The sequence below is a fragment of the Bombina bombina genome, chromosome 1, assembly GCF_027579735.1.
Source record: "Bombina bombina isolate aBomBom1 chromosome 1, aBomBom1.pri, whole genome shotgun sequence".
In the NCBI taxonomy this organism is placed as follows: domain Eukaryota; kingdom Metazoa; phylum Chordata; class Amphibia; order Anura; family Bombinatoridae; genus Bombina; species Bombina bombina.
Window position 1 is genome coordinate 479235496 of NC_069499.1, and position 23997 is coordinate 479259492.

At 38.2% G+C, this 23997-nt stretch overlaps 1 protein-coding gene across 2 annotated transcripts in view; it reads right to left on the reverse strand.

Annotated features, from left to right (window-relative positions):
• CWC22 (CWC22 spliceosome associated protein homolog) overlaps positions 1-14608 on the reverse strand; it is a 295530-nt gene extending 280922 nt beyond the window's left edge. For both annotated transcript variants that reach the window (XM_053698519.1, XM_053698518.1), the window contains exons 1-3: positions 14392-14608; positions 13492-13550; positions 811-990 (exon numbers count right to left, since the gene is read on the reverse strand). In XM_053698519.1, the coding sequence (XP_053554494.1) occupies positions 811-990; positions 13492-13550; positions 14392-14418 (266 nt within the window). In that variant the 5' untranslated portion in view covers positions 14419-14608. The remainder of the gene's footprint in view (positions 1-810; positions 991-13491; positions 13551-14391) is intronic.
• Positions 14609-23997: the final 9389 nt, after the last annotated feature.

The window sequence follows — 23997 nt, forward strand, 5'->3', positions numbered from 1 at the left end:
ATCCAATGTAAACACTTGCAGCAAAAATGAAAGGCCTGGATCTGATCATGGGGGACTGCCTAAGCTGATATGCATGCCCCCCAGGCAGATTCTTGACTGTGTCAAAGGGGAAAGCTGCAGTACCACTTTTAAAGTAAAACGTCCCATGCCGTCCTAACAGCTTTAAAGCTCAACAAATTCAAGGGGTTAAATGAAGTGATAGCAAAAATGCAGGAAATTCTCTGGTACTTCTCTAAAATTTTCGGTGCTTAAGGGGTAAAAGGGACATAAGCCCAACATTTTTCTCTTTCATTATTCAATATAACATTCAATTTTAAACAACTTTCTAATTTAGTTCCCTTGGTATCTTTTGTTGAAAAGCAGGGACGTATGGTCATGAGCGTGCACTTGTCTGAAGCAATATATAGCAGCTGCTTTGCAAGAATGTTATACATTTGCAAGAGCACTAGATTGCACATCTTGCCATGTAGTGTTCCAGACACCTACCTACTTATCTTTTCAACAAAGAATACCACGATAACAAAGCAATCAATTTCATATCCCTTTAAGTGAAAGCTAGAGAGACAGGAAGTCAGGTTCGGTCTATGATCAGAAATGGCAGAATGCAACCTAAGCTCTCAGTGTGTCTGCTTACTTATCTAGCGGTAGGCAGGGGCTATACAGAGAATTTGTAAGTGCTCATTTTGCAAAACAAACAAGCTGTTTGCTGTTTTTATTGCTCCGTTTCTTTTTATGTCTACTTTTATTTAACATACAAATTTGTATTAGACAAAGGAGCAGTTTGACATCTCTAATATTAAAAATATGTACCTTGTATCCTCTGATCTATCATATCGGCCATTCCTTGAGCGTTCACCATCATCATCATCATATCGACTGCGGTCATAATAGTCCCTACTACGGTTATAATCCCTCCTGCGATCATAGTCCCTGTCACGGTCAGAGTAACCTCTGTCCCGTGGTGATGAAGACCTCTCTCGGCGAGAATATCTATAGTAATAAAACATAAAATTATTGAAAGCCTAGCCTTGTTCAGCAAATTGTAAAAAAAGAAGTGCTATAAAAAGAAACAATTGTGTTAGCAATAAGTATTTAATAACAACATAAACAAGTATTTGTGATAAATGCAAAAATATGCTCTAAAGAGGAAAAATTACAGTAAAACTAAAAATATAGTGATAAAAATGTGTATGTCATTATTGGCAAATGCCAGTACATTTGTAGCAATAAACCAAACAACACAGATAATATCAAATATATAAATGCTGCTCACTAAAATTCTAAATATGTTTAAAAAATAAATAAAATACAAATGACAAATGTAATTCTAGGAGAAACCGAACAACTGATATATTTTAACCCAAAAAAATGTAGACCCAAAAAGTGCAGAATTATACCCACTGAAGTGAGGCCTTAACCAAGCCAGAAAACTTGAAATACTAAATACCATCGACTAATACAGTAGAATTGCATAATCGACTAATGCAAAATAAAAAGACAATACAGTAGGGACGGCTTCCGGTGGGGTGGGGTGGAGCTACATCTGAAGCGTGCATGGTATGATATAAGAATCCAAAAGTTGTTAAAAGTGCCATAAAACAGGTTGAGATGTATGCATATCCTAAAAAGGCTAATTAATTAAAAATAGCTTGCATACAAAAATGATTAAAAATTGCTGGCAAGTATTTTAAAATAATTTTCAAAAATAAGCAAAAATACTTAAATAGCCATGCTGTCTGGAGCACTGTGCTCCACCCCCCACCCCATCAGTGTTTACACGCAAGCATTGTATATTAACCGAGTTCACAGCTTCTAGGCATGCTCCAGCAGATAATCCCTGTTCACTTTTGCAAAACAACACAATATATATATATATATATATATATATATATATATATATATATATATATATATATATATATATATATATATATAATGTTGTTGAATTTGTACGTAGAAAAACATGCAGTTAACAATTTGATACATTGATCAATTCAGAAATAAATATAAAAAGTTTTTTTTAAGAAATGGTCTGGAGTAATTAGAATTCTACCCCCTGATACCCAAATACAAGTGATTTCGCCATTTAATAAAACAGAATTTTTAATATCTGCTATTCTACAATGTGAATTACCAGAGTTATGGTATCTTCTCTAAATATAATTTATGATATACTGTACATATAATGTTCAAATTGATATTATGACATGATATATATTAACCGTGCTTTTTCCTTTTTAGCAGCGGATTTTACCGACCACACGGCTAAAATTTTAGCCAATATTAAATATTATTTAAGCAATATTAAAGACAATACAAATCCATTGTAATTTGATTTATCTGCCTAATGTATCATGTAATAGCCATCAGCCAATTGTCAAGGTATTGCTGAGTGACATTAGATAAACGGTGCATGTGTTACATCATTAAGTAACTCCTTTGAGCTAATATCTACCTGATATAAATTGATTTGGCTATAACTACAGCAGACCTCCCCCCTCTACTTTATGCATCTAAAGGGTTCAAAAGGGAACATTTGTCTCATTAGTTCAGCAAAGACCCCTGGGGTGAGGGAGACAATATTCTGTGTTTTGGTGAACTATATGCTCTGAATCCCAGGCTGTTTGTGAGTTAACAGACACTTGTAAAACTCAAGATATCATTTTAACAGAGGTTCTTTCCTCTATGTAATAAAAGTTATCAGATAACTAACCCGTGTGGATAAACAGACGTGATGTCTGAGATGGGTCTTTGAGGCTTGAGTGTATGCAGAGAAAAACCTGTTTTTACAGAGGAAAATGACCATTTACACTTAGGTGTTAAATTGATACCTGCTGAGTTTTGATACACATGAGGCATCTGAACTCAAGTTACCTACAGATATAGGTATATGGGAATGCTGTGACTTAATCTTCATATAAGATTTTATATATATTTTTTTTTTTATCTGAAACATACTATATTGGACAAATATCTGATGTATTGAATGGCTGCATTAGTGAATTTGAAATATGTTCCTTGAAAGCATAGAAGTCTTAAGGATTTGAAGTTTGGACAAATTATCTATACAGTTTTCAAACATTTAATATGTGCCTCAGACTGTCCAAATGATAGGTACAAATAAATAGATATGAGATTGTCTGTTTTTATAATATTAAATATGAATATTTGCTGAATTTAATAAGTAGCTATATAATCAATCTAAAATGTTTAACTGTGTCAAAATAACAACATAATTTCTTTCATTACAGTCCTATGAGAAACCAGTGGTGTCCCATGAAGTATATCATATCTGTGTTTTCATGCATTCAAAACAATGTTATATCAGAATATGAATTTATATATTTATTAGTATTCCATACTGAAAACATAAGCATCCTTTTAAATACTCATAGAAAATGCGATTTTAAATAAATTTTAAAATATTACTAGAGATATGCTCATGTTTAGTCTCCATAGGTACATTTTCAATGATATTAGATGTTACCATATGTACTGAACACATAATGTATTAATATCAGAAAATAGTGAGTATATTAAATATACATTTGAAGATATGTAATAAGCTATATTTACTGTTAGCAGTTTCGATGGCGAGACTACATTTCTGGTTGTCTGTTGCCATCTAGTGGTCTATGCAAGAATTACAACCAAAGGGAATTATAGTATCAAATAACCATATGTTCCCAGTAAATGAATCAATGCTCAGCTCCGTTAAGGGCCTATCGGACAAGCTCTGTGGTGAGTCTTCGAATATTCACCAATGATTAGAATAAAAAGGGGTGGGGTGTATCACGTGATATAACCTCATGCAAGGCGATAGAAGTGGTCTTTTGCTTGCTAAAATTTTGACTAATAACCTTGCTGGCCTGTTGGAAACAGTCTCTATAAGCAAAAATTGGGCTAACTTCCTAATCCATATTGCAAAATACCTCTCTTAATTTAGGAGGTGAACTGGACTTATCTGAAACTTTAATTTGGTGTATTGGGTAACGTATAAAAGATTGTTTCATACTTTTATATTTAAATCAAAAGGTATTTTGTTGCTACAGTTAGATTGCAGCTGGTAATTTAAAGAGCACAATTGGAATTTTGTATTTATATCCATAGTCCTCTGTAGTTTTAACTAGTCACATTAATGCTAAATAATTTTACTTGCTAGATAAAGGTCTTTTGTATTTTATATCTTTAATTCAGGCTTATTATTGGAGTTAAAGGTCCACTGTAAGTAAATATTTTCTATGCCTGTTACTAACTAACTACCCCAAATACGCTTTTTATCAATAGCATTTCATTAACATATCTCTACCGTATATCAGAAATCTTGTCTGCAAATTTAATTGTTTTCCAAACCCACTCTGTGGGTATCCTTTGCTCTGTACCAATCCGTTTACAATACCTAGGTTTCAAAATGGCGCTTTAAACACAAAGTTATTGGTTTAAGTATTTTGAACATGCAGTGCTGAAAATAGTGGGCAGGATAACGTGACATCATCGGCGAATAAAAGATATAACTTTTAGAACGTTATGAAACTTCGTTTTGGAGAAAATATAGGTCAGTAGGTTTTAATTAATGTTTAACTTTAATATGTTAGTTGTTTAGCTTAAAAATTATAACAGAAAGTAATCCTTTAAATTTCTCTGGTGTATTAAGTTATTTGTAGCTATTGTGATATATTTTAAAACTTGTTTTATGCTGGCTAAATAAGAAGTTATTTCAGCTCAGATAAATTGGCATATCAATTGGATGTTAAAGTATTTTGTTATATTGTTTAACTAAACATTGTTAAGCTAATAGTCCACATTCTGATACTTGTAGTGAACTAAGCTGGACAATCATAGACTGTGCTGGCATTCTCATGCGTGGTGTTTATTGTAAGAAAGGTTCATTTTAGAGATATATTTTTATAATCTGTGGTATAGAATATTATAACGGAATAAATGTGGGTAATTGATTCTAAAGCTAGTCTCTACTTAATATATTTCAATGTGTTTATTAATTTAACTAATCTCAAGAATTTAGGAATAAATATTAATTTTAATTGTTCCGTATATACATTTTAGCTAAAGGGACACTCAATCAAAATTAAATTTTTATTATTCAGATATAGCATGCCATTTTTTTTTTATTTTTTTTTTTGCAGAGTAGGAATTTTTATATTTTGAACCATTTAAGACAACATTTAAAGTAAAAAAAATGAAATAAATAAATAAAAATAAAAAATAAATAAAAAAATAAATAAAAAAAAAGGGATTAATGCTCTCTCTCTCCTCCCCCCTCCCCTCCTCGCCTCTCCTCACCATGTTCCCAGCAAGACTAGATAAGTATTCCGTAAGGAATAAAACAGATATTCCCTTTCAGCTAGAGGAAATGATTTTATAAATGCTGACCATTTACAAAAGAATTTAATAATGTCATTATCGTTATCAACATTAACATTGTATTGTTCGAGAATACATTGTTTTTTTTATATGATTTTTAATTTCTGGGATACTCTGAATAGTCTGCATTTTCCATTTTTTAAAAATAAGATATCTAACCGCCAATATAGTTATATTGATAAATTTAATATTAAGCTGTTTGTCTTCTTGCTGAAATAATAAAAATACTATATTTGAGTCTAGGAGATTTAGCGAAGGGAGATTTAGAACTTTAGTTAACCAGAATTGAACTTTACATCAAGTATTTTTTATTTTTGGGCAGGTCCATAACATGTGCAGGAGGTCCGCCGAGGCATATAAGCACTTAGGACAGGCATTGAAACTCGTATTTCCACATCTTAAACCTTTTTCTGGTGTGAAGTATGTCCTATATAATAACTTCACATGCGATTCTCTCCAAGTGGCCGAGAGAGTTGTTCGAGCAACCTCTTGGATTGAGAGAGAAGGTATGTCAGGGTCTACTTCCTTCCTCAACAATCTAGCCCAGTCAATAACCATATTATCTAAGTTAATTATACCTCTAACTGAAGCCAGCAGTGAATAGCATGGAGAAATTGACATGATTCCGTTCTTTGCCAGTATGAGCCATTTCTCCAGTTGCCCCAGTCACCAATTCCACCCATAATCGTTCAAAAGCTTCATAACATAGTGTCTGGCTTGAAGATACGCGAATAAATTTCTCTGGGAGAGCTTGAATTCCAGCCTAAGTGCATCAAAAGATTGAATGCATCTATTTTGTAAATCCAAAAGCTGCTCAGCCCTAGCCACCCCCAGGGTATTCCATTTCAGAAAGATTGAAGATGGTATTCCCGATTGAAACTGTGGGTTCCCCAGGATTAGTAAATAGCTCGATACCCGATGTTCCATACCTAATAGATTACAGGTTTTTTTCCATGCCATCATTATATTATATATAGATCGACAGCTTTTAATTTGAGGTGGGATATGCTTAGTCTCCATATGTATAAGCGCAGACGGTGAAAAAGGATACATAATACTGACCTCAAGATTATTATTTGTAACATAGTTGCGTTGGAATAGCCAATCCGCCACAACTCGTATCAGAAACACGTAATTGTATGCTCTTAGATCAGGCAGGGCCAGACCTCCATATTCTATCGGTAGAGAAAGTTTTGCTAGAGAAATTCTAGGCTTCCTATCCTGCCACAAAAAGGAACGGAGTTGTGAGTTAAATAAGGTGATGTCATTCTTTTTTAAAAGTAGTGGAGTGTTCTGAAGAACATAGAGTATTTTAGGCAGTAATATCATCTTATATACGGCTATACGACCAGATAATGATAGAGGTAAGTTCTGCCAATTTTTGAACGCATCTTTAACTTTCTTTAAAACAGGGAGAATGTTAAGAGAATACCACCGATCAGGCCTACTTGCGACAATAATACCCAGATATTTAAATGCATCAGTTACTATAGAAAAAGGTACATTTATAGGAGAATCTTTTGTCTGCCTGACCCATAGAAATTCAGATTTATTTATATTCACCTTATATTCCTGAGAAGGAACTAAATTGTTGTATAATTGACAGTAGAATCAGTATGTTCCTAGATATATTAGAGAGGTAAAGAAGAATGTCATCTGCGTACAACGCTATTTTCAACACCTGCCCAGCAATCCCAATCCCCTCCAGTTTTTGTCTTATTACAGCAAAAGGTTCAATAGAGATATTAAAAAGAAGCGGAGAAAGGGGACACCCCTGTCTGGTTCCCCTATGCAACACAATCTCCGAAGATAAGAACCCATTAACTATCAATCTTGTAGAAGCCGTATGATACATTTTTTCAATAAATTTAACAAAATTACCTTTCAGCCCGAACTGTTCTAATGAAAATAGCAAGTGATCGTGGTGAACTGAGTCGAAGGCTTTTTCGGCGTCTATAGCTAAGATTGCTAGATCGATACTATCTTCTTGCGAAGATTGGTCTGGGGCCATGGTATTTGAGAAGAAATCTAACGTGAGCAGGAGTTCCCTTATTTTAGCCGCTGAATTCCTATTTTTCATGAAGCCAGCCTGATCTGGGTTAATAATAGAGGGTAGGAGAGACTGAAGTCGCTGAGCAAGAATCGACGCCAACAGCTTGTAGTCTGTATTCATGAGTGCAAAGGGTCTATAAGATTCCATCTTTTTTGCATCTTTTCCTTTCTTTAAGATCAGTGACGTATATGAGGCTGTAAAATTAGATGTAGGTTCGATGCCCTGTATATACATATATGATTAAACAATGATGTTAAATACGGTGTTATAGCCACTGATGCTATTTTATAGAACTCGTTGGGTAAGGCATCCGGACCGGGTGCCTTATTACATGCCAGGTCTTTAATTGCCTTAGTCACCTCTAGGTCCGTGATAGGAGACCCAAGATCTTCAATAGAGGCCTGTGATATCTTTGGAAAAAGAGATCTCTGCCCAGAACTTCTGACGCTCCAGACTATTAGATGGTCTAGCAGAGTATATATCTTTATAATAATCGTAGCAGATTTGAACAATATCCTGAGGGGAACTGAGTGTTTGACCTTTACTGTCTAATGCATCTATTAGTTGGGAGCCTAGATCCTGCTTGACTAGCTTAGCTAAAAGTTTTCCCGTATCTGTGAAGCTTAGCGGCAAACCGGATATCTTTTTGAGTAGCTCTATATAGCCAGAATGAATCTCTCGCTTCAAGCGCATTAATATATTTGGCCCATTTCTGTGGGTTTTTTTCCATTAGATATAAATTGTATGCATTTGTAACTGCCCGGAGAAGTTCATTCTATCGTTTTTTAAATTTCTTAGTTTGCCTAATAGAATAAGCCAAGATATCCCCTCTTAATACTGCCTTGGCAGTCTCCCAAAACAAAGGAGGACGATTTTTGGCTTCAGCATTATACATTGCAAAATCCGCAAGCTTATTTTCCACATAGTTTTTAAACTTAGAATCCGAAGCTAAATATTTAGGGAAAACAAAGCGAGAATTAGTATAGGGAGAAGTGGACGATGCCAGCTCGAGACATATTGGCGCATGATCAGAGATCGCGATGGGCAAGATTTGAGTCAATACCTTATTCTTACATAATTTTTCATCTATCAAAAATAAATCAATCCGAGATAAGGATTTATGCGCTTTCGACAAACACGTAAACTCACGCTGATCCGGATTCTGGGATCGCCAGATATCTCTTACTTTTAGATTAGAAAATATTCTGGAAAACAATTTTGCCTCAAGATTATCCCTTTTTGTTTTTTTGGCTAACGGCTGTTGTCTCATTCTATCAATTGGGTATTGTGGAGCCATATTAAAATCGCCAGCCATTATTAACGGACCCTCCGCACATGCCATGAGCCTTGCCTGTAATGAATCCCAGAATGGCAAATCAAAAATATTTGGGGCATAAATATTACATAAAGTATATAAAATTTTAGCAATCTTTATTTTCAAAATAATAAACCTCCCTTCTGTATCCATCTCGATCTGCACTCTCTCATAATTAAGTTTTTTGGCTAATAGAATGGCAACTCCACCTTTTCGACTAGCGCTGGGGGAAGAAAAAACCTCCCCCACCCATGAGGATTTAAGTTTAAGGACTTCTTGAGTCTTCAAATGCGTCTCTTGTAAAAAAGCAATAGAGGTACCTATTTTCTTTAAATATGCAATTATCATTTTTCTTTTAATAGGTGATGTGAGACCTCCTATGTTCCAGGAAGTAAACTTAATCCCTGTCATATTATATAGTAACTAGATTTCAAGAGGGAGGGCAATGAGAGAGAGAGGGAAAAAAGGGGGAAGAGAGAGAGGGAGAAAAAAAAAAAAAAGAGGGGAGGGGGAGAACATAACAAACAAAGCACAATACCCATGCCAGATGGCAAAATCACCAGACCATCTGTTACCCTATTCTGAAAGGACCCCATCATGTGGGCAGATTGATGTATCTACTTTTACCTATAATACTATTTTCCTAAAGGACCCATCTACTCAGGTGTGCTATATTTACTGAAAAAAGCTTCTGCCGCAGAGGCAGTATCAAAAAAAATGTACAACATTATCATGTAATAAGCGGAGTATACAATTGTTGCTCGCAGTCCCTGCTGTATAAATTTAGTGCAAACTGGAGCTAACTCCCTTCTTTTTGAGGCGGTGTCATTTGCAAAATCTTGAAATAATAAAAATTTTGTTCCTTCAAGAAATATGGGCTGATTTTTACGAAAAGCTTGTAAAAAAGCAATTTTATCTTGATAGTTCAAAAATTTAGCTATGATTGGTCTTGGCCTCATATTTTGTGAAGGAGATACACTTCCTAACCTGTGCACCCGTTCTACCACTATGTCTCTGTGAGTTTCAGGTATCTTAAGTAAATCTGGGAGTGTCTGTGTAATTAGTTTATTTAAGTCCTGGTATTGCTGTCCCTCAGGTACCCCTATTACTTTTAAGTTGTTTCTTCTTGCACGATTTTCCAGATCTTCTACCCTGTTTTGTAATTTAAGCAGGGCAGAAGAAGTGGCTTCTAATTTAGTATTGTGGACTAAGGATAGATCTTCAAGATCTGATACTCTCTGTTCTATTTCCGTGAATCTTTCTGAAAATTGTTTTACCTCCATGGCTAGTTGTGCAATGTCATGCTTAATCTCTATTCTCAGGGAGTCAAATTTAGGTGCAAGAGCTGCAGAGATGTTTGAAACTAAAGATTGCAGATCAATAGACTCTTGTACATTTAAAGAGTCACGAGCAGCTAGCTGTATGTCAGAAGTAACCTCTATTGGCCCTTTCTGTTTTCGTTCCCTTTGTCTAGCCGACATGGCTGACGGTGAGTTTTTAGTCTGTGACAGTATAAATTTATCCATATACTGTGATTGTGTGAAAAAAAAAAAAAAATAGGAAGAGGAACAAGTGTGTTCCACAAGTGATAGATGGGGAAGAGTACCCCAAGAAAAGGGGAAGGGGTATGTGAGGATTGTGAAAGATTTTCTTTCTGTGCTTGCTGAGGAAAAAGAAGGAAAAAAAACACCCACTGTGCAATATGTGAAACAAAATCAGTCAGAGCGGTGACAAAAGGAAATGTGAGATTGAAAAGAGAGAAAAGAAAAAAGGGAGAGAGCCCCTGTTGTTAAATTAGCTTACTTTGACTTTATAATAACCCTTGATTGTCTTCCTAAATCATCCTAAACATGTATATCGAACACCTTTAACTAGCCGTATATAGATACACCCAAGCAGATACAATATTCAATTCCTGTTATCTTATAGTACTTTGAAACACATTGTGCCAGAAAAAAAAAAAAAAAAAAAACCAAGAAAAAAAGCATACACAAATTAGATCTAATACCCCTTTGCCACTGCTTTAACCAGCATATTATGTAGCCAGTTTTTGAACTATTAGTGTGTTAAAAAAAAAAAAAAAAAAATAGGGGACAGTAATTTTTAAACCTGTCTTAACTTTCAGTACCTTATAGCATGGTATAACAGGTAAATATAATAGAATAAAAATAAGTAAGATAGTGTCTTTTTTTTTTTTTCTTTCTCTTCCCTATATGAGAGTTAGCAGAGATAAAGAGATTTTTACCATTTTTAATAATTATACCTTTTTGCCCTTGTTACCCTGCTAAAATATTCAGGCTAGGCCAGCTTAATTGAATCTAGCCGCATATAGGCAGGTAAAGGACCCAGAAAATAACATTTTATGTAATATGAATATGAGGCCCAGAACCCAGTCCCCAGCAATTTTCTGTCCTCTATTATAGTTTTCTGCCCGGTGTATCTCAGGCACCGATATTGCTATACAGATGTGGGGGGGACAGCACATACAGCCGCCAACATTTAGACGATAACCGTCCAGTACTGAACTTTTCCAGGTATTCAACTAAGGGTATTGCCTCCAGTACTTTACTTTACCCGTCCTTTGTGACCAGAATTTGACCACCCGTTAGATAGCCTCTGTTGCTAGCAACCCCCCCTCTCGCAGCACCGGTGGGAGGGGGAGCGCCTCTTCAGGAAGGTACAGCAGCGAAGCCAACATCAGTAGCGGCACTCCATGTAGAGAGGGGCTCCGTTACCAACGACTCAAGGGATATGAAGACAGCCCCAGGAGACGATTCCAACTCTGGCCCTCTTTACGGCAACAACAAGCCAGCGGAGTGATACAGCAAGCACCACCTCTTCCCCAGGAACAACGCTCTCCCTCCGCAGCCCACCTGAGGGTGGAAAAGCACCGGCTCCTCGTTACACTTTTCAGGCAGCACAGAGAGGCCAGGTGAGAATGCAGGATTCAGCCTTTAATCCGTAATAGCAGGGCCGTTAGCCACCACCTTCCTCTGAATAGCCAGAAGTTGAGGCCCCAGGATTCGGGGCAGTTATTATACAAACTGCTTTGTTTTTAGAGGAGATTTATCTTCAGCAGGCAACCTCCAATATATAATGACACCAAGTATTAGCGACAAAGTTTGTTTGTTAGGGTACTTTAGGATTTAGCACCAGATTTAGTGTCCTTTACAGAGTTCCACGCTTTATAAGTGCATTGTTGAGGCACTATGGAGCTCCCAGCAGCAATGATTATAGCAGTACAAGCCGCCCTCCATGAGAGGGTTTTGGGCGTAGTCCTCGCCAATAGCTTGTAGGTAGATGAGCTCAGGACAGGTGCAGCACCTAGCTACACACCTGTGCTCCTCCTCCGGAAGTTTAATCTATAGCATGCCATTTTAAACAACTTTCCAATTTACTTCCATTAACAAAATGTGCACAGTCTTTTTATATTTAAACTTTTTGAGTCACCAGCTCCTAATGAGCATGTGCAAGAATAAGTGTGTATGCATTTGTGAATGGCTGATGGCTGTCACATGGTACGTGTATGCATTTGTGATTGGCTGATGGCTGTCACATGGTACAGGGGGAGTGGAAAAAAAACATAACTTTTAAAATTGTCAGCAATTGCTAAACAGCAACATCAGCTATCCCCATATAGTAATATACTGCTAGTCACCCATGTATGCAATACAACAGAAGTGCTAACATGTGCAAACATATAATAAATGCGCCCAGGTACTGAATATCATTATTTTTATTTCTTGAGCATGTGTGAAGCAGCACTAAATGATGCCGGTATTTATTCACTGCAGTATGCAAACATCAATGCAATCATCAGCTGTCTGTTTCACCTTAAGTGTCTGCTCCTTTTTTCCATAAATTGTCCAATTAAATTGAGTTCTTCTTATATGTGAAGGTGTCTTATAAGTTGAACAATACAGTATTTACATTTTAGGCAATGGAGGACAGCTTATCTACCCAGTGTGAATACTATCCAAGCTAGAGCTCCATAGGTAGAAAAATACAAGTGCTGAAGAAAGATCCCCTACACTTAAAGGGACATTAAACAGATGGGTACAACTACACTAACATGGTTACTACTCACCAAGCTATTGCCTTTCCTCCTGTACCTGCTGCGCTCTTTAAAGCTGTTCTCTGTTTTTAACCTGTTACAGAACCTAACTGGTAAAGCTCTGTATCTTTATAATGGCCCCCTTCATTGTGGTACACAGGTATTGTTGCAGCATGTGACAGAAGCAGTTCACAGTTCAGTGACGTTGCAGGATTTTTGACAGCTGTACCTAGCACTTCGGATTAGCTTGCACAATAGAAAGTAGAAGAATTACATTTTTGCAGTTACATAACAAATATGAAAAAGCCATCAGGAATAATACAGAGAAATGCAACAAATGGAAAAAATGTACTGTACTAAAGTGTATGAAACAGCTTGTCAAGAAGACAACAATATCACTGATCTGTGAATGTGCAGCACTTCTGTCACAGCTTACAAGAATATTTAAAATCCAAGATGGCGGCACCCAGTTTGAAGATGAAGAACTTCACTAACCAGCAGTGTTGAAGAGATAAAATAAGAGAACAGCTTTGAAGAGAATTGCAGGCACGGGGGGGGGTGTAATAGCATGGTGAGTAGAAACCATACTACTGTAATTGTACCACAGTTTCATGTCCCTTTAAAAAAGAAAAAAAAAAAAACAGTAAGAATTAGGCTATGACAATAAATAACATAATAAATATCTACCTTTCCTCTGGAGAGGAACTTCTCTGTCGAGTATCTCTCCTGTCAGAGCTTGTAGAATGCTGAAATATAAACAAATTTTCTATTAAGATTTTTTTTAAATAAAGTAATCCAAATGGTCTATTATGCATTTCAATGAGGGTATTGTAAACATTTTATAGGATGTTTTGGATGAATTACCAGTGGTCCAAAAATAATAAGACTGAACATAAATCAAAAGGAAGAAAATTAACAAAAAGATAAATGACACTTAAAGGACACCTTCCTATGTATGTGCACAACCATTGGAAAATCAATTTATTTTTATCACTGACCCTGTTCCTTATAATTTTTTGGAAACTAAAATGGACAAATACCACCTTTTTTTCCTATTTTGCTGACATACATTTAATCTCCCATATATATATATATATATATATATATATATATATATATATATATATATATATATATATATATATATATATATATATACACATACATATATACATACACATACATTCCCAAAAGATATTGCACTCCTATTCACCAAATATAGCAACATCCGGGGTGCATAAAAAAGGCAGCACTCACTGGTGTTAGCAAAAGATAAAAATTATTTTTTAATATAGCATATTAAAAAACAAAGGGAGATTGCATGACTCTCTCAGTCACGAAACATAACTACTATATTGGATTACACTTCTTATGTATTTCATACAACTCATCTTTACAACAAAATGGTAATGACAGTAGTCTATTATTTCTATAAAATAATTCAAACGTATAAGCTTTAACCTATTATAAACAATATGCTCATGACACATGTTCATGTAAGACCTTAGAAGCAGAAACGTGTTTAATTGCTGGTTACTACACTTTATCTCTATAACAGGGAATCGTGATAATGTAAATATAACTCACTTTTGAGTGTTCAACACTACTCTTCATGATCTTCAATAACTGCTTATCCAACTGCAAATGCGATAAATCGATCGCTCAGTCCAGGACTCAGAACAAAATATCACACCAGAATATCTTACAGTTTTGGACGCTGATTGTTTACAACCTAACTAAAAGCAATATTGTTTATGCTACACACGTTACTTGGACCCACTTCCCGTTTAACAGGACGCACGCTCAATACGTCACACATACGTAAACAAAAAGCGACCTAGCATATAAAGAGTCCAGGTTGGTTGTGCGGCTGGCGGCTGCTACTTGGCTACGGTCAAGTTACGTGACACGAATTTATGCTCTGAAGCCAAAAATAAAACATGGTGTTTGCAAACAAATTTGACGTCTCGTATTATCTCTATATAACTGATATGTAAAAGTTATTTATTTGTACCTGTCAAAATAAAAATGAATTGTACATGATGATTGTACGTCAGTGACAGGTAAAATACTGTAAAGAAACAGGTGTAGTTTTGTAACGTATTTAAAAGGTATTATGTGTTTATCCTTTTTTTTTTTTATTATATTTTATTATAATTACTTTGAAACTAGTTACATGCAGAAATAATCAATGGGTTTATAAAAATCTGCGTATGTGTCAGCTCTAAAAATGTTTTTCATACATTACTATATTATAAGAAATACACTTTTCAGTAATGTAAAAGGCTGGTTAAATATAATACACAAAGGCTTTGAGTTTTATTATCGCTGACAAAATAAGAGTACAGAAATGCTCATATAACCTATATATTGACAATGCTTTGATTCATCCAATAAAAAAAGTAATAATAAAGCAATAGTCAGAAGAAGAAAATCACCTGCTGTGTAATAATAGATCCACTCCTATTGCTGTTTATATGGGGATTTAACACTCCTTGCCACTGATCCCAGCACTGTATTTAGCTAGTACAAGGATAGATGATCAATAAATCCTGATCCTGGTAACAGGTAATATTCGCTGGAGGCAAGGTCTGGGAAATAGGGGGGTGATCCAGAAAATCAAATCCAGCTTCAGCCATGGCACCAAAGGACTCACACACAAGAGAATTTTCTTGGTAGAATACTACAGGTGGCCCTCGTTTTACAATGGTTCAATTTACACAGTTTCAGAATAACAACCTTTTTTTCCAGTCATGTGACTGCTATTGAAAAGCATTGAGAAGCAGTGCATTTATTAAAATGGCCAGTAGGTGGAGCTGTCCGCTTGTGTTGCAGCAAAGCCAAGCAAGCTGAAATTAATCAGTTTAACCAGACCTGAGCTATTGAGCAGATTTAAAAGGAACAAGATCTTCCTGTCTATAAATCAGTCTAGATTGGAATTGGAAAAATGCAAGTGAAGTCCTCGTTGTGTGATTATTTTATTAGGTTTATAATGCTGTTTAGCAAATGTTTTTGTTCATTTAACTTAGTTTAATTATATATTCTGTGTTGTGGGATTATTTTATTAGGTTTATAATGCTGTTTAGCATTTAAAGTCTTCATTTCAAAGCTTTAAAAATAATGTATTAGGTGTTACTTATGACAATTTTGAGAGGGGCCTGGAACCTATCTCCCTCACTTCCCATTGACTTACATTATAAACTGGGTTTCAATTTACAACGGTTTCGATTTACAACCATTCCTTCTGGAACCTAACCACGGCGTAAACTGAGGGCTACCTGTACTTTCTGACTCAACTTGCCATGCATTTTCTTTTTAATTACTTTGCACATATTTCTAAACATTTTGGCATATTAGCCACCTGTTATGGCCTCTCCACACCAGAGCTTCCCAGTTTGGATGGGCCTTGTAAAAGAACTGGTTAACATGAAGTTTGGGCTTGATCTATCTTTGCTATTCTATATTTTCTCCTAAAAGTTCGCATGAGAAATAATGCCCATATTTATCATTTAAAATGCGCCTAAAATTGGGCAAGTTCAACTGTGAAATTCTCCTACTCTGTTCCTATTCTCATTGGAGAACATGTGCTCCAAAAAAGGGTTAAATTAGATCCTTTTAGTGCTTGATTTATCAAGCCTTCAACTCCTCTACGACTGCAGGTTCTCACAAGAGAACCTGCAGTCAGGATTTTTCAGGATTTATCAAGCAGTGGTCATCAGGCCCCTGCTTGCTACCCTCGTCTCCACCTCGTAGGTGTAGAATTTTCAATCTCGCCGGTCTCGTCCGAATGGGAGATGGACAGCTCCTGCCCACGCGTGATTGGCTGTGCACGGGCAGCATTGCATGCAAGCACAAAATAGTGATCGTGTGCAATGTTGAATTCCGCCAGCGGATTGCTGCCCGCCAGAGGCTTGATAAATCTAGCCCTTAGTCGTATTTCATATAGTCCTCCTCATTAATTCTCCTATTTAAGAATTTAGCATTTATATTCCTATAGAGGACTGAAAGTTCTCCTGCAAGTTCCTGAATTAAAGTTCTCCATAGCTACTGTGGAGGACAGCATTAGAAATCTATTCTCTACCAGTTGTAGAAGCAATGTTACAAAAAAAGGGCTCTACAAGGTGCAAAAATAATCTATAACAAAGCGCAATATTAATGGAGCGCAAAAATAACATATAACAGAGCACACAAATTATATCTATTGGGGCATAAAAATAAGATATAAAAGAATTGCTAAATAGAAGCACAAAAACAATAAAATGTAGATCTATTTTCTTCAACGAGAGTTTGTTGAAGAGGGGCGTTAACAAAGCTACTAGGGGGGCTGTATAAATATTTCTATTTGTTTATATATGACTTACATGGAGAATAATTGCTTATTTCCAATGATAAATAAGGCGCACATATTAATCCGATTAGAGAAATTTATGTTTAGTTCTCCTCAGCTCTCCTATGTAGAAGTGCACAGAGAAAAACAACATTTTAAATGCAGACAAAGAGACAAGCGCTCTTCCAGGAATGAACAACAGCTCAATAGCTTGTTCTATGGCAAGTCACCACCTAGGAGCAGCATCTTTTAGCCCAGTTCTGCTTTTCACAAAGGAAAACTTTCCTGAAGCATATCAGTCTGATTCCGCCAAGGAAGGTCAGTCCAGCCCAAAATACCAGGCAATTCTACTTTGAACAAGGAACACGACAACCCCAGATGATCGTTTCGGCCTCTCTATGGGCATTATCAGTGAGGTGCAGCCATTTTCCTCTAAGCTTCACTGGGCACGTCTGGTTTCCCATATCACCCTTAGGGAGACCTCCCCAGGGTAATTATTCAAATGCATTCAAAGAAAGAAGTGCTCCACCAGGAACAAACAACAGCTCAATAGCTTGTTCTATGGCGAGTCAACACTGAGGAGCAGCCTCTTTTAGCCCAGTTCTGCTTTTCGGGGCTGGACTAACCTTACTTGGCGGGATCAGACTAATATGCTGCAAGACAGTTTTCCTTTGTGAAAAGCAGAACTGGGCTGTCAATCATCCAGATCTGTGGTGGACAGTTTAAGGAGCAGCGGTCATATGACCGCTGCTTCTTAACCCCTTAAGGACTGGGCATTTCAGACTAAAACTTTCTCAAAAGACCAGAGCATTTTTAGAATTTTTGCCATCACTTAATTCAAACAGAAATAGAGCCTTTCTTTTTATATTTACTTATCAAAACTATATATATATTTTTTTTAGTAGACAACCCAAAGTATTGATCTAGGCCCATTTGGGTATATTTCATGCCACCCTTTTCACAAACTTTAGGCTTCTCACTGAAATTATTTACAAACAGCTTGTGTAATCATGTCACAAATGGTTGTGAAAACTTCTCTAGAATCCCCTTTGTTCAGAAACAACATACATATATGGCTTTGCCATTGCATTTTGGTAATTAGAAGGCTGCTAATTGCAGCTGTGCGCCACACTTTTATTATTCCCAGTAGTGAAGGGGTTAATCAGGTAGTTTGTAAGGTTAATTTAAGCTTTAGTGTAGAGATTACCCTCCCACATGATACTTCCCACCTCCTGATCCCTACCTGATCCCTCTCAAACAGCTCTCTTCCCTCTCCAACCTCCCAATTGTCACCCCCATCTTAAGTACTGGCAGATAGTCTGCCAGTATGAAAATATAAGGCTTTTTGTTTTTTAATAAAATATTTTTCTATTAATATATTTTCTGCAGTGTAGGATCCCCCTTACCCCCAAACCTCCCTAATCCCCTACAAACAGCTCTCTAAACCTCCCCCCTCTACCTATTAGCCACCATCTTAGGTACTGGCAGATGTCTGCCAGTACCCAGTTTGCTATTATTTTTATTTATTTGAAAAAAAAATTCTGTAGTGTAGCTGCCCCCCCCCCCTCATTACCCTCCCCCTCCCAGATCGCTTTCCCACCCTCTACCCCCCTTTCCACTATAGGAGCCCCTCTCGCTGCTTCCCAATCCTCCCCCTCCCTCCTTTGCACTCCCTGCAGCGCTACACTCTTTTTCTGTAGCATAGTGGTCCCACTCGCTCCCGAGTGGCCCTCTCTGCATTGGTAACTCTGTCCATCTATTTCTGCACTGCCCCACTCATGGGGCATTCAGAAATAGGGCAATCTAGCTATTTTTAGTGAGATCGCAGCAGAGAGAGGCCCAGGCAAGCCTGCAATGGTGGGACTCTGAAGCAGCACCCGCTGCTTCATAAATGGAGCCCTTGAGGGTCTATTTATTAATGTGCGGACGGACATGATCCGCTATAGCGAACCATGTCCGCCGCACATCGATAAATGCCGACAGCATATGCTGTCTGGATTTATCATTACACCAGCAGTTCTTGTGAACGGCTGGTGCAATACCACCCCCTGCAGATTGGCAGCCAATCGGCCGCTAGCAGGGGGTGTCAATCAGTCAGATCGTATATGATCGGGTGGATTGCTACACGCTGCCTCAGAGGCAGCGTATGAGTTTAGGAGCAGCGGTCTTAAGACCGCTGCTTCTTAACTCCTGTTTCTGGCGAGCCTGAAGGCTCGCGCGGAAACAAGGGTAACATGGGCCATTCTGCCCTTGTTAAATAGACCCCTTAGAGTCTACTATAAAATGAATGCAATTTTACCTCTTACAGCATTGAGGCTTCATTACAGAAGACAAAGGGTAAATACAAGATAAGGAACTCTAACTCAAATATGCGGAAATCATAGAGCTTAACATGTTTTTACCTAACCATCATGGGTATTGTTATAATTAAATTCTGCCCCATATATAGTTAAATCATTAATTTTATAAACATACTATTGAGGTTATCCCTGCCTCCCTCTAGTCATGCTGCCATGTTGAAATCTATTGTTCACAGCATTCCTTTGCTGACATGTTAGTACATTTGCAGCAACTCTCCTTTAGATACCTGCTGTGTAACCTAGGTTCCAAAATTACAGCACCCATAATTTAATTTTATTTAGTGTTTAATATTTAATATCCTTATAAGACACTGTTGCACATGGGGCACACACCAGTTAGCAGCATGGAACTTGGAGAAAAAAGATGGAGCATGCACATTACGGGCAGGAACCCAGGAACGCTCCGCCACAGAGTATCCCTTACAGTGTATGAGGTATTGGAGCTGCCTGTACCTGATTCTGGAATCCAGGATTTTGGCAACCTCATACTCTGGTTTGTCATGAATCAGGAGTGGAGGAGGAGGACGTTTGAGTCAAATATACCTATTTGTGACGTAGGGTTTGAGCAAGGAGATGTGAAAGACGGGGTGAATGTGCAAGGTGTTAGGCAAGGCCACTCTCTAGGCAACAGGAGAAAGTCTTTTGAGGACTTTATAAGGACCAATATACCAAGGTTCCAATTTGTGACAAAGTTGACGTAAGTGGATGTGTGGGGTAGAGATCCAGACACGATCACCTGCAACAAAGGCACGAATACTGGCTCGATGAGGATCGGCAAACTTTTTATATCGGGAGGTGGTTAAGCGTAACTGAGAGCATATTCGTTGCCAATGGGTAGTGAGGTCAGTGAAGCAACGTTCTGCTGCAGGAACTCCTGTGGATTGAGCAGAAAGAGGAAAAACAGGATGTTGATAACCAGCTGCGGCCTGGAAAGGAGAGCATCGTTGAGAAGAATGCCAATGAGTGTTCTTTGCAAGTTCAGCTAGGGTTAACAACCTAGACCAATTAGTATGCTGTGAATTGACATATGCTCTAAAATAAGCTTCCAGATCCTGATTGGTTCTCTCCATCTGCCTGTTAGTCGGGGGTGATAAGCTGAGGACAAAGAAACAGTGGTTCCAAGCAATTTGCAAAAGTTTCTCCAAAAGGTAGAAATAATTTGCGCTCCTCTTTAAGAGACAATATTTATGGGTATACCATGTAGTCACACCACGTGTAACAGAAAAAGAGTGGACATGTCTTGGGCTGTAGGTAAGTTTGTTAAAGGTACAAAATGAGTAAGTTTGGAGAACCGATCCACCACCACCCATATGACTGTATGATGGTCAGAAGGAAGAAGGTCTACAACAAAATCCATAGCTATGTGTGTCCATGGTTGTTTAGGTATGGGCAATGGTTGAAGTAGGCCATGTGGTAGGGAACAGGGTGTCTTATTAAAAGCACAAGTCTGACAAGCTTTGACATAATCCTGAAAGTCCAACTTCATGGTAGGCCACCACACATGTTGGGAAAGGAGTTTAAAGGTTCTTGTTAAACCAGGATGACCTGACAGCTTGCTGTCATGAGCCCAGGATAATAAAGGAGAGCGAAGGTTTGGAGGAACATAAAGGATCTCAGGAGCCGCAGGGGCTTCAGAAGGTTTTCTTGACTGGGCTTGTTGCAGTCTTTAAAGAACAGAGGTGTTGAGCTGGCCAACCACACAGGAGGGGGGTATGATGTGTTTGATAGGAGTTTCAGAAGAGTCACTAGACTGAGGAAACTGACTGTAAAGGGCATAAACCTTTTTATTCTTGGTCCGAGGAAGGTAAGAGACTATACAATTAAACGAGAAAATAATAGGGCCCACCTGGCCTGTCAAGGATTGAATCGATGAGCAGTCTCTAGGTACGTCAGATTCTTGTGGTCAGTGAGAATCTGAATGGGGTTGGGGGTACCCTCTAGCCATTCAGTCAGGGCCATCTTAATGGCTAAGAGTTCACGATTTCCCACATCGTAATTTCTCTATGCAGGAGTGAAGCATTTGGAGAAAAAGGCTACCGGGTGCAACTTGGAGGTTAAAGGGTCCCTTTGGGTTAAGACTGCACCAGCTCCTATCTCGGAGACATCAACCTTTAAAGTGAATTGCAGGTCAGGATCAGGATGGTGGAGCGCAAGAGCAGAACAAAATACTTTTTTTCAGATGAGGGAAAGCATCTACAGCTACAGGAGGCCAATTCTTGCAGTCTCTTTTTCGTTTAGTCAGGTCAGTGAGTGGAGCATTGATTTGGGAGAAGTTGTTTATGAACTTGCGATAATAGTTGGAGAACCCCAAGAATCTCTGTAGTTCCTTTAATGAGGTGGGTTGAGGCCATTTCAGAACTGCGGTTAGCCTTGTAGGATCCAATGCAAAACCCTCCTTCGAGATGACATAGCCAAGGAACTGGATCTGAACTTGATCAAGCTCACATTTCTCCAGTTTGGCTACCAGAGAATTGTTTCTGAGGCGAAGAAGTATCTGTTTTACATGGTCATGATGCTTCACAAGGGTGGAGGAGAATATGAGGATGTCATCCAAATAGATGATGACAGTGCGATTAAGGAGGTCACGGAAGACATCATAGACAAATGCTTGGATGACAGCAGGGTCATTACACAGCCCAAAAGGCATTACAAGGTATTCATAATGCCTTGATCTCGTGTTGAAGGCAGTCTTTCTTTCATGTCCTGGGAAGATACAAATTAGATCTACACCCCACGTAGGTCCAACTTTGTAAAGTAGCGAGCATTTTGGAGCTAAGCATATAGTTTAGTGATCAAAGGAATAAATTAACGATTCTTGATAGGAATGTTGTTTAGGGCTCTGTAATCAATACAGGGTATGAGACCACCATTCTTTTTACTGACAAAAAAGAAACCAGCCCCGGCAGGAGAGGAGGAAGGGTGAATAAAGCCTTTAGCTAGGTTTTCTTGGATGTATTCCTCCATGGCCTTGGTTTCAGCTTTGGAGAGTGGATAAGTCCTCCCTTTAGGAAGTGGGGCTCCAGGAACAGGTCAATTTTGCAGTCATAAGGACGGTGAGGTGGCAACACATCAGCTGCTTTCTTTTCAAAAACCTTTGTAAATTCTGCATATACTGAGTAAAGACTAGAAGGGGTCTGAAGGCTGGCTATAGGGACGTGATGCAGCGGAGTAACCTTAGCCAGGCAGTAGTGAAAACAGGATTTACCCCAGGAGGCCAACTGTCCCTCAGTCCAGTCGAACTGAGGATTGTGAATACGTAGCCAAGGAAGACCAAGGATAACTGGTTGTGCAGGAGAATAAATGACATTGAACTGCAATTGTTCGGTATGTAGGACTCCTACAGTCATGGTTAGGGGTGCTGATTCGAAATGGATTAAACCTAATTCAAGGGGAATGCCATCCAGAGTAGTTATTTTAAGACATTGTTTTTTTCTGAAGAAGCGGCAACCCTGCATGAATCATGAAACGGTGATCCAGAAAATTTCCAGCTGCCCCTGAATCAATAAAGGCTTGAGCGTGGACAGAATTCTGAAGAAAGGTAAGGGTAACAGGTACCAGGATCCGAGAAAAGTAGGATTTAGTAGTGGCCACGCTTAGAGGTACCCTACTGTTATCTTCTAAGCGTTGACTTTTCCCGGCAGTGTATCACAATTCTTGAGTTGGTGTGAATTAGAACCACAAAATAAAACACAGTCTCAATCTACTCCTCTGTCTTTCAGATTCAGAGGGTTCCTCTTCAGAGGTAACTAGAGGTGCTGAAGGGGTAGACGATATTCTAGAGACTGGACGAGTAGGAGTATGAGAGGGAAGGATTTTGCGTGTTCTCTCTCTCAGAGTGTCTCTCCTGAAAGCGAGAATCCAGACTGATAAAAAGTGTTATGAAGTCATCCAAGGAAGATGAAACATCACAATAAGTGAGCTCGTCCTTGATGCACTCATGCAGACCTCTCCTGAAGGCCGCTTTGAGAGCACTGCCATCCCAACTGGTCTCATGTGCCAAGGTGCGAAACTCGACGCCGTATTGTGCCACTCTGCAGCAGAAGTGCGGCCGGAGGTGCCAAATGCGGAAGATCATGCAGAAATGAAGGCATCAGCATTATTCAGGAGTTGAGCACTCTGTTTCAAAAAGGGAGAAACCTAGGTTAGGGCCTTGTCTTTCAATAAAGAAATGATTAAAGTGACCTTTGACTGATGAGACTAATGCGGAAGTGTAGTCTGCACTAGTTGAGAAAACCCCTACAGTCAGTAGTACCATGGTACTTGTCAGACAACGGTAACCAGGGTATACTTCCAATCACAGGGGGGGGGGAGTTGCAGCACTAGCAGCAGGGGCTGGCTGTGTAACAACAGGAACAGCGTTCTTTTCTGCAACCAGTGAGGAGAGCACAGCTGATATAGCCTCAAGTGTAGAATCCACATTCTGCAAGTGTATGGCGTGAGTTCCCGGGGTCTGTCCCTGAAGAGAGACTGCTCTTACTACCTCATTCGGGTCCATACCCAAGTATA